The sequence below is a fragment of the Gossypium hirsutum genome, chromosome D11, assembly GCF_007990345.1.
Source record: "Gossypium hirsutum isolate 1008001.06 chromosome D11, Gossypium_hirsutum_v2.1, whole genome shotgun sequence".
NCBI classification, from domain to species: Eukaryota; Viridiplantae; Streptophyta; class Magnoliopsida; order Malvales; family Malvaceae; genus Gossypium; species Gossypium hirsutum.
In genome coordinates this window covers 61,906,064-61,924,602 of record NC_053447.1, presented here as the reverse complement: position 1 = coordinate 61,924,602, position 18,539 = coordinate 61,906,064, and the positions used below count along the sequence as shown (strand labels likewise).

The 18,539-nt window shown below is 36.7% G+C and overlaps 2 protein-coding genes across 3 annotated transcripts; both read left to right on the top strand.

The window, feature by feature from the left end:
* The first annotated feature begins 11,352 nt into the window (after nt 1-11,352).
* On the top strand, nt 11,353-15,119 carry LOC107927282 (F-box/LRR-repeat protein 3). 2 transcript variants are annotated; one of them, XM_016858343.2, is made up of 7 exons: nt 11,353-12,328; nt 12,549-12,674; nt 12,784-12,888; nt 13,008-13,407; nt 13,553-13,682; nt 13,781-14,075; nt 14,517-15,119. In XM_016858343.2, exons 1-7 carry the CDS (start codon nt 11,666-11,668, stop codon nt 14,760-14,762), a joined length of 1,965 nt encoding a protein of 654 aa, XP_016713832.1. In that variant the 5' UTR covers nt 11,353-11,665; the 3' UTR covers nt 14,763-15,119. The 2 variants fall into 2 exon arrangements, with proteins under 2 accessions (XP_016713832.1, XP_016713831.1); XM_016858342.2 differs by having other exon boundaries at nt 13,005-13,407.
* A 1,106-nt stretch (nt 15,120-16,225) lies between these two features.
* On the top strand, nt 16,226-18,217 carry LOC107927283 (pectinesterase). The gene is made up of 2 exons (XM_016858344.2): nt 16,226-17,282; nt 17,374-18,217. The coding sequence occupies exons 1-2, from the start codon at nt 16,283-16,285 to the stop codon at nt 18,066-18,068; spliced, it is 1,695 nt and encodes a 564-aa protein (XP_016713833.1). The 5' UTR covers nt 16,226-16,282; the 3' UTR covers nt 18,069-18,217.
* Nucleotides 18,218-18,539: the final 322 nt, after the last annotated feature.

Sequence of the window (18,539 nt, the reverse complement as noted above, 5' to 3'; positions counted from 1 at the left end):
ACGCAACCTCAAAATCGAACCCAAATTGATACAATCACTCTCCCAAAAACCTCACCTTACAATCAATAATAGCACTCAAATAAAATGCTAAAGTAAAAAGTATTTGAATACACAATCATTAGCCTTTAAGATGTAAAGAAAAAACACCCTCAAAGAACGCCCTAACCAACAACCTATAAATAGACTTCTCATAATTTCATCCAAGTTTAAATAGGATGGTCAACCTGCAACAAGTCCAATCTCACTTGTAGTAAACCTGATTAGCTTCTTAGCAAATAAGTCTCCTTTTAAAATAAATCTGATGAACTCCTTATCCTTTACGATAGCAAAATAGAGTCCAAGTCAAATAAGAATTCCTTTAATTCCTCTAAGTTTGTCGCCCCACTTAGATAAGAATTTAAAATCTTTTAAATGTTGTTCTCTTGTACATAAATACACGCCCAACACGTCTTACATTTGTTGTTGAATAAAAATATAAATAAGTAACATTAATTTGATATAAATTAAAATTACCAACAAAACAAGATATACTTGAGCTGTGCTAAATTGTTAGAACAGAAAATAAAACAAACAAAGTTCCTAATAGTTTTTTTTTAATATATTTGTCCTAAACATAATTTTCAATGTGTGAATGTGTGCCTTTGATTGCACAATTTTCATCTCAATGAATAGTATTTAAATTTAAGGTAAACTATATAAATATTCATCTACTTATTAATGTCATTTTGTTTTGATCATCTAAGTTCAAAATTTTTTATTTTAATTATTAATTCAAACAAAATAATTTAAAAGTTTATTTTTTATAAAAATTCATACAAAATTATAAATAAATGAATACTCATCATTTTTCTCTTTTTCTAACTTGAAGTTTATTTATTAAAATAATAATTTTATAAATAAAATGTTTTAAAAAAATCACAAATAACACTTTATTTTAACAAAAAAAAAATCATAAATAAGATTTAAACCAGATTCAAACTTTTCCCTTTTTATTTTAGTTTTATTTTATAAACAATAATTTATTTGTTATACACTTGACATTGTTCCTTAGTTCTCGCCAAATTTGCCAAGTGTTGGGCACCACTTTTACCCACAACCATCGACATCAATAACCCTTACTCCAAACTCCTCAATTTTTACTTCCTTCGTCATTATGCCATCAAACTAGGAATCAATTATAGAGCTGTTGGCATGGTCTTCCATCTATTGGGTTTTAAGACCTCATCTTCACCTATATATCTCCAATCATGTCCACCCTCAAGCACAACCTCAAATGCAACAAACTCATTTTGGGCAACAACCTAAAGACATTGATTCTTACCCTTTTTGACCTCAAGATATAGTTTTTGATGCAACTTGAACATGTTGGTCGTTAAAATTGAAAAAAGAGAGAGTTAGGGTGAGTTTGGATGGGCGGTGCGTTTACTTGCGTTTAGTGTAAAAACAGCGGTGGCGGTGAGATTAGATACTGTAGAGATACTGTAGCGTGAGACAAAAAGTAAGCTAAACGCACCGCACCGTACCCAATCGCCCATCCAAACCCACCCTTAAATATGCTTTAATCTTCTCCATAGTTTTCCCCTTAAATTGTTTTATTCATAAAATTATTGTTTAATAAATAAATGTCATCTTAAAAGATGAGGTAAATGAATATTTATTTATAAATATTTATTTATAAAGATGAGAGTTACATTTATTGATTGTTTTTTAGAATTAGGACCGAACTGATAGAATTTGTCAACATTAGAGGACTAAATTTATTAATATGCCAATAAAAAAGGTCAGGCCAACAGTCTATTAGTGATTTAACTGATGAGTAATCAAAATGTCAAATTTCGATAATATTAATACCTACAATAGAAATCTTTAAAATTGAGTGATGAAAATAAAAGTCACTAATTATATAATTATATAATTTACCCTGAGAAAATAAATATTGATGACTGAAAGCGTTGTTTAGCGTCCATTTTACCATTAAAGGCCCATTTCCAACTTTATTTACGGAAATGGGCCAATTTTTTCATTATTTATCGGAAAGGGTCGGTTTTAGCAAAACAAGTCCACGTAGGAGCGTTTTTGGGGGAAATTTCAGCAAAACGCGTTCTTGGGGGACCGACTTTGCCATGTCAGCATAAAATGAACCCACATGGACGCGCTTTACTGACGTGGCAAAATCGCTCCCCCAGGGACGCATTTTAGCCAATGTTTTTTTTCCCAATAGCTATTTGATTTTTTGACCATTGGGGGGTCCAAAGGTAAAAAAACCCTATAAACCCCATCCTATTTTTTCACACATTATTTTCTCAAATTTCTCTCAAATTTCTCAAAGCTCCCTTTAATTTTGGCAAAAAAAGCTTTCTTTAATTTTTTCTGAATTATTATTTTTTTATAATTTTAAAAATATTTGATCGTGTTAGCAATGGCTAAGGAATTAATTCGTCTCGATCATACACATATCTCCGTCGAACAAATGAAAATGGTAAGGGTTAATTTTAATTTTTCAATATTATTTAATATTTTTTTCATTTATGTAATTTTAATTAATTTTTAATTTTATATTTTTTATAACAGTCTGTAGATTGAGTGTTACAGTGTTATATTCATAATATGTTTGGTCCTCCATCACTGTTGATAGAGAATTACTTGCGGAAAGCGGGTTTTTGGCACGTGGCCACTATAGGCCAGGGGTGCAAGTTGGACTCGAAACTCATCAGCGCGTTGATAGAGAGGTGGAGACCCGAGACGCACACATTCCATCTTCCATGCGGAGAGTGTACCATCACTTTAGATGATGTACAGTTACAATTGGGATTGCTGGTGGATGATTCTGCACTCACCGGGTTTGTTCAATCTGCTGATTGGAAAGTCGTATGTTACAATCTTTTGGGTGCAATTCTGGATAATATTTACGAAGGTCGGATCAAAATGGGTTGGTTACGAGACACTTTTCTGGAGCCGGGGAATTATTCGACTGAAGTAGAAAGAATATGATATGCTCGGGCATACATTCTTGAAATGATTGGAGGTTCTCTGATGCCGGACTTGTCATGAAACCTTGTATATTTGAGGTGGCTGCTGAAACTCGTTGATTTTAGAGCAACTGGAGAATTTAGTTGGGGGTTTACCGTGTTGGCAACATTGTACCGAGAGATGTGTGGGGCGACGCCACCAACTAAAGCCAAAATCGGAGGTTGCCTATTGTTAGGATCGTCCCGATTGAGCAACGAACAAGTAAAAATAGTAGAAGAAATTGAGAAGATGAACACACAAATTTAACGTGGAAAAACCCCTCCAAAGAGGATAAAAAACCACGGGCAAAGATAATTTTACTATAATGGCAAAAGGACGAAGAGTACAAAAGATGGAGATAAAAACTAAACCCCAAAAACTCAAAAAGTAAAGAACCCTCAAAACGTAAACACAAAATTCTCTGAATGTGTTATGAGTTCTAATCTAATGGGTGTATATTCTAATATTGTAAAAGAGCCTATTTATTGGCTAAATTAGTAAGTTAAATAAATTATACTAATAAATACTAAATATATTATACTAATAAATACTAAATCTTCTAGAAATAAAAAATATTTTTGTTTAACTTGACTTGCAAGCAATCTCTTAGAATTTGGGTCACAAAACTCTAACAATCTCCACATTGACACGAATTCTTTCAACGCCATCTTTGCCAAAACCCGCCACGAGCCTATCTTGAACTATGCAGGGAATTAACTGAGTCGAATCTATGCTTAAAAGCTAGAAGACTTTTAGCCTTCGACTTGTGCACTGCCAAATCAAAACTAACCCAGGTCTGATTTTCACGAACACAGTACCCTAACTTTTCAAAACCTGCATCCAAAAGAGAACCTCTCTCCAACGAAACGGTCATACCTTTTTCCCTCCTATGACCAAGTTGCCTCCTCTCCAAACGAGTTGACTTTGACTCCGTAACGGACGAGGGACGTCTGATTTCACCGGTCACTGTAAAACCTTCCAGAATATAAAGACTGCCAGTTCTTTTACCTTTTAACAAAACGAGAGCTCCACGAGATACTTTAATATTGTCGCTCGACTCGATGTTGATTCTGTATTTTTTAAGTCTAAAATACTCAAGGAGATGATATTCTTTCATAAATCAGGTACACACCTGACATCTGAGAGTGCCCTAATCGTCCCATCGTGTATCCTAATTTTAACAGTACCAATATCGATTATCTTACTAGATGAATCGTTTCCCATGTGCACAACTCCACCTTCAACTGAACTGTATGTGGAGAATCACTCTCTATTGGGACACATGTGGAAAGAACATCCTGAATCTAGGATCCACTCAGACGTAAGCTTGGAGTTATCGCTCGTTGACACTAACAAGAAATCATCACCACCTTCATCGACCAAATTAGCACCAATTACATCTTCCTCGTTACTCTCAGCAACTCTTTTATTTCGCAGTTTATAACAATCTGCTTTGACGTGACCTAACTTTTTATAATAGCGACACCTTTTGTCACGTTTCTTTGATGCTACCAAAACGGAAGCTTGCTTATCTGCTTTGCTATTCAAACCAAAATCATTGTCGAGTTTGTCTCTACTCAACAAATGACCCTTCACATCTTCGAATGAGAGTTTGTCTCTGCCATAAATCAAGGTCTCCTTGAAAGACTTGTATAAAGAGGGTAATGAGCACAATAATAACATAGTTTGATCTTCATCGTTAATATGAACCTCAACATTCTTTAAATCATTTAAAAGAGTAATGAATTGACTGATGTGATCTCTAAGAAGCTCACTTTCGTTCATGCGAAACGTAAATAGACGTTGTTTCAACACTAAACGGTTAGCCAAAGACTTAGCCGCATAAAGAGTTTCTAACCTTTTCCACAATGCGAATGAGGTCTTCTCCATCAATACCTCCTGCAATACTGTATTCGCGAGGCACAACTGGATTGCAGACAAGGCATTTTCATCAAGCTCTTCCCATTCTGTTTTATTTAGATTCTCAGGCTTTTTCCCTATAACAACCTTTTTCAAGCCGTTTTGAACTAGAATTGCCATCATCCGAACTTGCCACAGATTGAAATTTGTCTCACCATCGAACTTCTCAATTTCAAACCTTATTGTTGCCATATCTGAACGGGCTGATCTATAAAAATTGAACTAGCTCTGATACCACTTGTTAGGGATCGTCCCGATTAAGCAACGAACAAGTAAAAATAGTAGAAGAAATTGAGAAGATGAACACACAAATTTAATGTGGAAAAACCCCTCCAAAGAGGATAAAAAACCATGGGCAAAGATAATTTTACTATAATGGCAAAAGAACGAAGAGTACAAAATATGGAGATAAAAACTAAACCCCAAAAACTCGAAAAGCAAAGAACCCTCAAAACGTAAACACAAAATTCTCTGAATGTGTTATGAGTTCTAATCTAATGGGTGTATATTCTAAGATTGTAAAAGAGCCTATTTATAGGCTAAATTAGTAAGTCAAATAAACTATACTAATAAATGTTAAATATATTATACTAATAAATACTAAATCTTCTAGAAAGAAAAAAATATTTTTGTTTAACTTGAATTGTAAGCAATCTCTTAGAATTTGGGTCACACAACTCTAACACTTATCATTACTATAATCATGGGCTCAGTTTCGCTTTCCATTTTTACGTTCTTGAGTGGACCACCTATATACATTCCCACTCATAACGAGGTAAAATTTATATTAGATTTAAATTATTACATAGATTTAAAATATAATTGTATGCTAAAAATTTATTTAATTAGGAGGAACCATTCAACGAGTTATGTTGGAATACCTACCGCTCTTGAAGATATACGGCTTCTATTAGACCAATGGTCAGAAGCGTAAGTAAGTATTAAATAATATATATATACATAAAATAGTCGTTTCGTATTTAGTATTTAGTATTTAGTATTATGTATATAACTAATATTTTTATCATGTTCATATAGTTTCAATGGACACCATACGAGGATCCAAAAATTTGGGCAGTAATTCTGGATGAATTCTTTCAAAATCAGAACATTTGGCATGTAAAGGTCTCATTGCTCAACTATGCTACCGTGGAGATGCACCAGGCGGATAGAGTGTTGCGGCAATTTGGATTTCGATAACCGATTTTCGTGGCACCTAAGGTGCTCAATGATGAGCATAAAATCGACTTACGGCAATCGAATATGAATTGGCCAATACTCTGGTCAGAATATATCAAAATATGGGAAAATCAGTATGATTATATATCTATTCGGGAACCGATCATCGTTCCAGAATTAGCGTGCGCACTAGATTACATGTCATGGTTTAGGATCTATGGCAAGCTATATGTACTGTCGGAAGAGCAGAGGCGTTGGCAAATTCGTGTCGAAAGGGAACGACGGGGCCCTTTAAATTCAAGGATAAGGGATGACAGCACGGGCCCATCAACAGCACTTACACAATCACTGGGCCCAACGCCTCAACTGATGAAACTGACATCACAGCCTCTTCAGATTATGTCATGTGCATATCCTAACCCTTATATGTTTCCTTTTTCTAGTCCTATGCCAGGTTGGAATTCATGGCCCGGTGCATATCCTTTCCCGATGACTCTGACTCAACTGATGATATATAGGTCGTCGTCGCAGGAGGGATCGCACGAGGCACCGTCGGGGAGCTCTTTTCATTACCAATCCCTATCGTCTTATGGGATTCAAACACCTCCGCTGTGGGTGATGCAAACACCTTCGCATTCTTTATTCTATCAAGGTGGGTCATCCTCCCAACACCCACAGCCACAACCCCCGCCGGAAGCTGAACCAAGGAGGAATTCAGCGCATAACCGTTGACGACCCCTATGTTGTTTGTACAAACTATTTTTATATTGTTTCATTTAATAAAATAAAAGTTATTTTTAATATTTTAATATTAATTTATTTTTTATATTTTTAATATATTTGTACAAACTATTTCTATATTGTTTCATTTAATAAAATAAAAGTTATTTTTAATATTTTAATAGTAATTTATTTTTATATTTTTAATAAAATAGAAGTTCTTTTGAATAAGATAATATTTTTAATATTTTTATATTTTTAATAAAACATAAATAATGCAACATAGGTTTATTACAGCAACTATCAACTATTTCGATTTGGACATGATCGAATTGTATAACCTGGGTTCCTACACCATCCGCACAACTTCTGTTGATTCGTTTTTTCTCGGATATCCATATTATTACGTATTCTACTCGAGCAAGGTCGACCTTTTGGTTTGCAAAGTAATTCTCTGGGACCGGTGGGAATACGTGTCTCTACACATTGTACATGTATTCTATTTTGTACACTTTGTCGACATATCTCATGGGATCCAAACGGAGATTCTGACAAGCTGCAATTGCATGAGCTCATGGATAACGAAGTGGGTCAAACGTCCCACAGTCACAAGTCATATTTCTCAAGTGTACACGATATTGCCCGCCTGTAATACCTTGGTTTAGTTTGTCAAACTCCGTCACACGAAACTATAGGTTGTCGCGATTGTGACACACTGTGTGTTTGGTGTTGGCCCGCGCCTTCGCCTTGTTAATTTCTTGCAATACCTTCCGGCACCATATATAGCCTCCCTGCATTTGGCTTTTATAACTCACTGCTCGCTTTCGAAATAGTGCCGTTAAACGAAAATATATCTCTTACACAACTGAAATTATCGGCAAATGACACATTTTTTATAATAGAATTTATGCATTCAGCCAGGTTTGAGGTCATATGACCATATCGTAGGCCGCCGTCGTATGCTTGTGTCTACTGTCCGAAAGGTATGTTACAGAGGTAGTCTGCACCTTGTTCGTTAACTGAACGCAAAATCACCAACATCTCATGAAAATGATCCTTATTTATCTCATACCCTACCAATACAAGTTGATAGCGAAAATTACATGCCACTCTTCCATTCAGAATAAATTGAATATTACAAATGAAATTATATTAATAGAGATTAAATACTCATGTTGGTCACTTACCATTGTTCAGTGGTAGACCGATATTACCCGTAGTAGTTGGACACAACATGCCTTAGACAATACCGATAGTGCGTGCGATCCCATAGGCTTCCCTGTCGCTCAATTGCGACTAGTATTCCAGTGCCCCGATCTAATATAACGCAGATATCAGGTTGGGGGCACACATGCCACCTTAACCTAGAAAGAAAGAAATTTCAGTCATCACCTGACTCCCCCGGTGTTATTGCAAACGCAATTGGAAGGATTCTCCTACCGTCATCCTGTGCCACAACTAGCAATAGCTGATGGGTATATCTACCATACATAATAGTACCATCAAATTTTACCAATGGCTTGTAGTATACAAATGCGTTTCGACATTGCTTAAAGCTCCAGAATAGATGCTTGAACACTTGGCATCCACGAAGTAACCGATCGTTTTAGTATGCAGGTGTCGTTTTAAGGTCTGTTATGCAACCTAGGATATACCTCTCCAGGACCTGACACCATTGCCACACCTCATTGTATGAAGCGTCCCACCCACTACGCATCTTTTCCAACGCCTTCTACTTAGCTATCCAAACATTGCGGTAAGAGGGTGTGTACCTTAACTAGCTACGAATATTGGCAATTAAAACTGACACTGAAGTTTTGGGATCTGCCTTCACCGTCAGTAGTATTAAGTTAGCTAACATATCTGAATCCATCTTGGGATGATCTTGTGAAACACCTGTCAACGAAGTACGTTAAATAATGTAACATTACGTAATAACAGTATTATTAAAAAACCCTAAACACCCACTAATACTGTACCGACAACATATGTATGTGAACCTTTGTACTTTTTTTATCTCCCACAAGCATATCTTTTTCCTAACCAAAGCCATGATTTTTCATGAACATGTACCGTCTTGCACTGCACACTTGGCCTCAAACTTCTCGAATTTGGATTTAACCACGTTGTAGTTAACCCCGTTCATGATACTATGTTGTTTCAATGCACCAAGAAAACTATAATTACTGGAAAACTCCTTACCAACTTTCAATTCACCCGAATCTAATAACAAACTTGTACAGTTACGCCTTCTGTATGGTAGATCTGGAAACTCCAACGCATTATCTGTCGATAGATCGACATTATGCATGTGGGTTGGAGGTGAGTATGCCCTGAACCGATGATCTTCTTCTTCTTCATCTGAACCCCCTTCAACATCTTCAGGTTCGATTAGATCAAGCTCCGATTTAGAAAATAATGCAACTTCTGCACCATCGGGGTCGGGCTCTCAAGGTGGATCCACATAGGACTCATCATTCAACCCACCATCATCTGTAACGTACGAGGTACCCTCGCTGATGGACGTTGTAGGGAGTACATCATCCCTTCTTGTGGACGTTTCATAATGTCCCCAATCAGATGTGGATTGCCAACCATTAGAAGTTGATGTCATTTCTCAATACGTATTTCCAGCATCGAACATTGACCCACCGAGGTACATGTCCCATCTATTAATCGAGTGTCTGCAGGGGTTGTGTATTCTATACTGCTACCAAACATGGGTGCTTCCGTGTTCTGCCTCCTACTAATGGAGTGTTGGGCAGGGGTCGTGTATTCCTCTTGAACAGCAGTAGATGTTGAAGTCGCAAATGCTTCATTTGGCGATGAAAATTGTACATATAACTCAATATAGGGTGACCCACTAGCGAGATGAGTCTACACCATTGCTTCCAAGCTACGACCACCTTTGATATCAAATGAGTCATATGCCACAGGATCAACCGAAGCACAAAATCGATACTTAATAAACGAAACTCTCATTGGCGTCGTTCTGAAGATTTTACGCCTAATTCTTTTACGAAATTCTGTCAAATCTATGTTCTGGTTAAAAACCAGTCGCGTTGTGTTCTCTGATAAAAAAACAACCCCATTCTCGGTGTCACGAGCCTCACCATTATAGTAAATAACAACACTAATACTTTCACTCATCTTCAATTTCTATTCTACTTAGCCTCAATTTTTCTTGCTGTAACTTATGCAACCTGAGAATGAAATTTGGCTCATTTATAGTCTAAGGCCAAATAGGAACTACTGTAGAAAAAGAGCGTCCACATAGGAGCTTTTTTTCGTAATTTTACTGACAGTGAATCCTACTTGAAGCATTTTTAACACTATTTGTTTAGAACCGTCTTCTCAAATTTATTTTTTTAAGAACTACTGTAGAAAAAGAGCGTCCACGTAGGAGCTTTTTTCAGTAATTTTGCTGACAGTGCATCTTGATTGAAGCGTTTTTTACATTATCTTTTTAGAACCGTCTTCTCAAAATTAATTTTTTTAGAAACTACTGTAGAAAAAAAACAAAAGTTTTTATATTGTCAAATTTTCCCTAAACCCTAAACACAAAATTATTTAAAAAACTAAACCATAATTTAATTAATTTTCTTAAAAACCATAAATCCTAATTTAATTAATTTATTTAAACCCCCAAAAATCTAATTTAATTAATTTTTAAAAAAATCCTAAACCCTAAACATGCCAAAACCCTAAATTACTTTAACAAAACCCTAAAAACCCTAAATTAAAAAAACTCTAAGGACTAAACATGCAAAAAACCCTAATCCTAGAAAAATACGGGCTAAAATGTGTCCTTAGAAGAGCGATTTTACCACGTCAGCAAAGCATGTCCACGTGGGCGCATTTTGTGCTGACATGACAAAATCGCTCTCACAGGAATGTGTTTTACTGAAATTTCTTTCAAAAACACTTTTACGAAGACACGTTTTGTTAAAATCGATCTTTTCCACTAAATAATTAAAAAATTAGCTCATTTTCATAAATAAAGTTAAAAATGGACTAAAATGGTCTTCTTTAGCGATTTTATTTTCCTTTTTAAAAATGTTTCGAATATTAGTGCAGATGAACGTAGACAGATAGGTACGGTCCCCTGCACGTTAAAAGTGGGCCCCAAGAAATACTTAAATAACTTTCCACGTCACTAACCGTACAAAGCAGTAATTTTCAGACACCCCCTTTCTTTCATAGAAATTGCGGTACTGCCATCTTTTTTCAATAATCCAATCCCACCCTTATCTACTTTCATGTACTTTTCAGTACTACCCTTTCTCCTTCTCGCCACGTTTCCTTTCCATCTCTCGTCAACCCCCTTCTTTTTTCCACCCATCCAACGGCTCATCCTTTCCCCCTTAGATGCTACGATTTTGTATGGCTCCGTAAAAAGTAAATTAGATGTTCAACCAATAATAACCTGCCACGTACTATAAACTCATTTTGAATATCCACGTGTCTGATTTCTGTGTGATGAACTTGGTTTAAAGATGTGATCCGGTTCTCAGTCAAGCGTTACGTTTCGTCTTCTTCTTTCAGAGTTTGTTTTTTTCTTTCTCTTCGGTTTTTTTCTCTGCAACTCTTTTCACCTACCAAAATAGCTTCGATTTTTCTTCTTATTTTCTGAGAAAAATCTCCGGAAGAAAATGAAACCGACCCGAACGACCGATTTTAGCTTGATTCGGACTCTCTGTAAACCGACTCATCACCCTCTCCTCCACCTCCGAGTCGTCTTCTTGTTTGTTCCCACCTAAACACGAAAGTACCCACCCGGAAAGATTGTTGTTTTAACGTTTTTTTTAACAAATTTTCTTTGTTGCTGAAACCCAAAATGTTGTCGTTTCAATCGAGCAAGAACGTCCTTAGCTTAACAGAAGATCTACTTGTCCGGATCTACGAATTGCTGGCCGCCGAGTCGGATCGGAAATCGTTTCGGCTCGTTTGCAGAGAGTTTCGTCGAATTGACACACTGACTCGGAGGCATCTTCGGGTAATACGAATCGAGTTCTTGCCGATTCTTCTCCGTAAGTACCCTCGGCTACAATCCCTCGACCTCTCCGCTTGTCCCCGCATTGACGACGGGGTTGTTTCCTTGCTCTTAACTCGGGTTGGTCCGGGTTCGAATTCACCGATTTTAGGTCATTGGGCTTGGGGACTGAAGAGTCTAGTGCTGAGCCGAGCGACGGGGCTGAGGTTCTCGGGGTTGGAGATGTTGGCACGTGCATGTCCGTGTTTGGAGAGCGTTGACGTGTCGTATTGTTGTGGGTTTGGAGACAGGGAAGCAGCTGCCTTGTCCTCTGCCGTTGGGTTGAGGGAGTTAAACATGGATAAGTGCTTGCAATTGACCGATGTCGGATTGGCGAAGATCGCCGTCGGGTGTTCGAAGTTGGAGAAATTGAGCTTGAAATGGTGTATGGAGATGACTGATTTGGGTATCGATCTTTTGTGTAAGAAATGCGTTGATTTGAAGTATCTTGATGTGTCCTATCTCAAGGTTGGGTTTTTTTTTTCGATGTTCTGTCCTTATTAAAAACCAATTATCAGGTTGATAGTAAGATATGAAGAAATGCAATGTTTGGTCATTGAGAAAATAGACAGGGAAAAACAATTACAACAGATATGAAGAAATGCAATGTTTTTGTTTGTATGTTGTGTTTTTTTATATGAGGATCATGTCTCTGTCTTAATGTCTTGGGCATTTGGGTTTGTTTTAGGTGACAAATGAATCACTTCATTCTATTGCTTCTCTGCTGAAACTGGAGGTTTTGGGTTTAATGGCGTGTCCTTTAATAGATGATGTTGGATTACAGTTTATCGAGCGTGGATGCCCGTCACTAAAGGTATGAAACTTTGACATCTGTGGACAATTTTTTTGCATGTTGGTAATGTTTGCTTTTAATAATTGAAGTATTGAATGCAAAGTGAAGTTTTGAATTATGTTGTTTGTAGGTGATTGATGTATCAAGGTGCGAAGGTGTGAGTTCATCTGGTTTAATCTTTGTTGTCAGAGGCCATCGTAACCTTCTTGAGCTTAATGCAGGTTATTGTCTTTCAGTAAGTAATTTCTTGGCTGCCTGCTTTTCGTGTTTTGCCGACTGTATCTGGATTTGGTCTGTAGTAGTATAACTTTGCCATTTCGATTAATGGATGCTGATTGTGGGTTTTCATAGCAGGAGCTTTCTACAGCCCTTCTGCATCAGATGAAGAACTTAAATCACCTCGAAGTGATCAGAATTGACGGGGCTAGAATTTTTGAGACTAGTTTCCAAGTCATTAGTGCCAATTGCAAGTCATTGGTAGAAATCGGGCTCAGCAAATGTTTGGGGGTGACCAACATTGGCATAATGAGACTTGTATCTGCCTGCATTAATTTAAGAGTCCTGAATCTAACTTGCTGCCATTCCATTACTGATGCTGCAATTTCTGCCATAGCTTACTCATGCAGAAGCCTTGTGTGCCTGAAAGTAGAGTCTTGTAATATGATTACCGAGAAGGGTCTTTGTCAGCTCGGATCCTTTTGCTTGCTACTGGAGGAGATTGATCTGACAGATTGTTGCGGTGTAAATGACAAAGGTTGCCTTACTTTTAAGTGTTTTCATCATAACTGTAGTTTGTTTACCTTTATTGGTTACAACCTTGAACAATTCTCTATTTTAATTTATTTCCCTTTGTGCAACTTGTTGATTACAATCTGGTTTCCAATTGTTCTTATCTGCAGGATTGGAATACTTGTCTAGATGTTCTGAACTATCATGCTTGAAACTAGGGCTTTGCACAAACATATCAAACAAAGGACTATCTTACATCGGTTTTAACTGTTTGAAGATTCATGAACTAGATCTGTACCGGTAAAATTAGCTTAAAATCAATTTGAAAGCAAAGCTATATTTTCTTAACATGCTAGCAGAAAGCCGAAAGTTAAATCTCTGTTGATTTGGACTTACAGGTGCACTGGTATTGGTGATGATGGTTTGGAGGCTCTATCCAATGGTTGCAAGAAGTTGAGGAAGCTCAACTTGTCATACTGCAATGAAGTTTCTGACAGAGGGCTAGGTTATATCGGTCGTCTAGAGGAACTTTCTGATCTCGAAATGCGTGCACTTCATAAAATCACAGGTGTGGGTTTGGAAGCAGTTGCAGTTGGATGTAAGAGACTGGCAGATTTGGATATGAAACACTGTGAGAAAGTTGGTGATTCGGGCTTTTGGGCACTTGCCTATTACTCAAAGAATCTACGACAGGTACCTTTTGTGTCTGATTTGAATTATAGAATAATGATGAGAAAGGAATTTACTGTCCAACTGAACTCACTTGAGATATCTGTGCGGTAAACATTACTTTTGGTAAATATGATACTCTACTGTCAAAGTCATCATTTCCAGTCTCGAACATAAAAACATCAATAAACTAAAAGTTTCTCCTACTGGGGGGTCTAAAGTCTGCTCGCTTTGTGGTGTTATTTCGTTCAGGAACTTCCCTACACTTTAATTATGCTTTTTTCTCTTACAGCATAGGATAACTCGAGGCTATATTCTCTAAAGTGTCAATTTTCCGATATTGCCATTTCCATTTCTGACATTTCAGTACAAGCAACATGCATGATTGAAGCCTTTTATGGAATTTACGTATTACTGATGGAAACTATATTCAAATGTGATAAAAAAGTTGTGTTATGTTGGCAGATAAACTTGAGCTACTGTGGCATCTCTGATATGGCATTGTGCATGGTGATGGGGAACTTGTCACGGCTGCAAGAGGCAAAGCTTGTGCACCTCAGCAATTGCACGGTCGAAGGGGTTGAGCTTGCACTTAGAGCCTGCTGTGTACGGATAAAAAAGGTCAAGCTATTTGCCCCTTTAAGGTTCATGCTTTCATCAGAGATTCTTGAAATCCTGCATGCTAGAGGTTGCATCATAAGGTGGGATTAGATGAATTATTACATCAAGGAAAGTTAGTAATAAATAAACTCCTCATGCCTTGGTTCCGGATGCTTTCTTCGATATTATAATGATGTTCGAAGTTCGTATTTTGCTCCATGATAACAGGTTTAAGTTAAAACTACAGCTTGGACCTGTATTGACCGTGGATTTATGTTAACTATCATTTTAAGTATGTTGATTTGAAGTGATGGCATTATATCCCCAAACATTCCGATTTGAAGTTTGAATCAAAATTTGTGAACTCAACAGCAGTTCTAGCGTTAGAAAGTCCTATGCTTTTTCGTGTGTTAGGAACTTAGTCCTACTTTTATTTTGTTTATTCAAATAAGAGTTAACGTTTTCTGATGTCTTTGCTGACATGAAATTTACTACTAATAAAATAGTACTTGGGTGGAATTTAAAATGTAAAATTTTAAAAGGGGAAGGATTATATGATACAAGACGCTATATCATCCTGTATCCCTTACCAATTATTTGATGTCATTTCAGTATTTTTTTTAATATAATTGATATATCATTTTGGTAATTTTTTAACTTGAACTTTAGATCTTGAATCTTATACCAAGGATTCAAGATCTAAAGTTTATGGTTCAAGGTTCAAGATTCAAGTTCAAGGTTTAGGGTCTAGGTTTAGATTAATAAAATTACCAAACTGTTAAAAAGAGGTTGAAATGATATTAAGTAATTGGTAAGAGATATTGGATAATGTGATGTCTTTCTTATTTGTAAGAATTTAGTTTTTTTATTTTTTAATTTTTATTACGAGTTTGAATACTTTATTCAAAATGTTACATCAATAAATTTAACAAAATAATTTGATTGGTGTTAACAAAAATATAAAAAGATTAAAGTTGAGAGGTAGAATAAATTATAGCAAAAAAAATAAATTTATTTTAAATTATTGCTAGGGCATAGAAAGAAATCAAGAAACTACGGATTTAGATTGTTAATGATTTAGAAGTCATTTTAAAATTAACAGAGAAAATTCTGAAATCAAATTGAATCACATGTTCGAAAATTTTTAAAATAAACCAAACTCAACTCTAGTTGTTGCTGTCAAACATGTTTGAAGGTGCTGCATTAACTTCTTGAAGTTTAAAAACCTTTTAACTTCCCTCTTCTAATAAACCGGAATAATCGAGCTCAAATCAATTTAAACTTGAAATAATTTGTGCCCAAAACCAAGTGAAGTTTGAGCTTCCCTTCCCTCCGGCAGGCGCTGGGGTTGACCTCCAAGACGTGCCTCATGGATTCAACATTACATAAAACAAGGAAGTATGTTCAAAATAATACATGGCTACCAAACCTAAGCTAAAACACCTTAACTCCTTTCACAAATTAAGCCTCGTTTATTCCTTACTGCCGTGCACGTTTATTCTTACTGTATAAGCTATAATGCACAAAAACCCTCCATCCATTCCCTCTATTTTATATTACCATTGTTCCCATCGTATCTATATAGATGCCCTAAGGCACCAACCCTGTTTCATCGATAAGCTTTCATTACAATGGCTCTCAAGGCTTCAGCTCTTTGTACCCTATCTATTTTCGTAATCCTCTTCTCTCCTTCTTTTGCTACCTTTCCTAATCCCGCCTCCATTTTCAACTCCGAATCAATTTGCAAGCTCACCCCACATGCTGATTTCTGCAAATCGATTTTACCCTCCGACAAGTTCGCTACCATTTTTGACTTCTGCAAGGTTTCGATACAACAATCGTTGTTGAATGCTCATAGCTTTCTTGGTGCTATCAAGTATTTCCTCAGACTGCCATCGACTTCGTTCCTCAGCACAATTCGGGCACTCCAGGATTGCCAGTTTCTAGCTGAGCTTAATGCAGATTTCTTGTCGTACACGCTACAAGGAATCAAATCCGACGGTCTCGACACCTTCCTGGCTGATGATCTGCATGCGTTGCTTAGTGCTGTTTTAACTAATGTGCAAACTTGTATCGAAGGGCTTGAAGCTACACCGTCGGCTTCGAGCATTAAAAATGGCCTATTGCCATCTGTTTCTAATGGAACACATTTCCTCAGTGTGTCTCTTGCACTTTTCAGGCACGGTTGGGTTCATGGATTTATCAAATCTCTAGCAGGAAGAAACCATGTGTTTTCCAATTTGGTAAATGGCAGGGACTCTCCTTTGCCTTTAATAATGTCGGACCATGATCGAGCAGTTTACGAATCCGCAAGCCGGCAGAAGCATGTTCGAGCAGATGAGGAAGGGAAAGACAAAGGGGTTTCCGTGAGTCAAGTAGTGGTTGTAAATCCTGATGGAAGTGGCAACTTCACCACTATCAACGAAGCGGTGGCCGCTGCACCGAATAATACCGGGGATAGCAACCGATACTTTTTGATTTACGTGGTCACCGGCGTCTACGAAGAGTATGTTTCCATACCTAAGAAGAAGCAGAATGTGATGATGATCGGTGACGGTATAAACAAGACAATAATCACTGTAAACCGCAACTTTGTTGATGGATCAACCACATTCAACTCTGCAACATTTGGTAATGTAGAAATTTATTTGCCTTTTGAATCGTGTTCCACTATTCACATACTCTTACATTTTTAATAACTCAACCATTCCCCTGCCTCCAGCTGTTGTTGGTAAGGGATTTGTTGCGGTCAACATTACATTTCGTAACACAGCCGGACCTAGCAAACACCAAGCTGTCGCGGTTCGAAATGGAGCCGATATGTCCACGTTCTACCGATGTAGCTTCGAAGGCTACCAAGACACTTTATATGCTCACTCCCTAAGGCAATTTTACAAAGAATGCGACATTTACGGCACAGTAGACTTCATATTCGGCAATGCAGCCGTGGTCCTCCAAAACTGCAACATATATCTTCGACAACCAATGCCAAACCAATTCAACACCATCACCGCACAAGGAAGAACCGATCCTAACCAAAACACGGGCATATCAATTCACCACTGTGTCATTAGACCCGCTGACGATCTCGCCTCGAGCAACGGGATGACAAAAACATACTTAGGAAGGCCATGGAAGGAGTATTCGAGGACTGTTTACATGCAAAGTTTCATGGACAGTCTGATCGAACCGCCAGGTTGGAGTGAATGGGCTGGGAAATTTGCCTTGGATACATTGTACTATGCTGAATACAAGAACACGGGTCCAGGGTCCAACACTGGTTCCAGGGTTCAATGGAATGGTTACCATAAGGATATAAGTGAGAGTGAAGCTGATAAATTCACTGTCTCCAACTTCATAGATGGTGATAACTGGTTGCCTGCAACAGGAGTTCCTTTTCATGGAGGATTGTTTTGATTTTCAAGCACTTTAATTAAATTTTCAACTTTGTTCTTAATTTGTCTGTTGTTTTTTTTTTAAAATTTTTGTTGTTATTTGAAAATAAAAGTTTGTACTCATAAAAATAAATTAGTTTATCAAATTCATAAACACTATACTAATTTCAATTTTATTATCAAATTATTGGTTTCATTTATTGATTTTAAGTTTTGATTAATATGAAGCTATACGAAAAGAAAGAATAACACTAATTTCAAATCCATTCTAAATCAGCATTCCATAAATCCATTGATTTCAAAAACAATCATAAATATTACTATGTTTTATCACACAACTTGTGCTATTTTTAAAAAGTTAAAATATATTTAAGTTTTTATATTTTTTATACCTTTAAAATTTAACTTAATCTCCTTATTTTTTATATTTCAAAATTCAAGTTGATCCTTAGTACAATTAATTTTTTTTATTAAATTCCTATACAATAATTAA

Coding starts and splice junctions, on each gene's coding strand:
- LOC107927282 (XM_016858342.2), top strand. CDS start 11,666: ATGTTGTCGTTTCAATCGAGCAAGAACGTCCTTAGCTTAACAGAAGAT. Junction 12,889..13,004: donor ATGCAGGTTATTGTCTTTCA/GTAAGTAATTTC, acceptor GGGTTTTCATAG/CAGGAGCTTTCTACAGCCCT. Junction 13,683..13,780: donor CATGAACTAGATCTGTACCG/GTAAAATTAGCT, acceptor TTGGACTTACAG/GTGCACTGGTATTGGTGATG.
- LOC107927283 (XM_016858344.2), top strand. CDS start 16,283: ATGGCTCTCAAGGCTTCAGCTCTTTGTACCCTATCTATTTTCGTAATC. Junction 17,283..17,373: donor ATTCAACTCTGCAACATTTG/GTAATGTAGAAA, acceptor CCCTGCCTCCAG/CTGTTGTTGGTAAGGGATTT.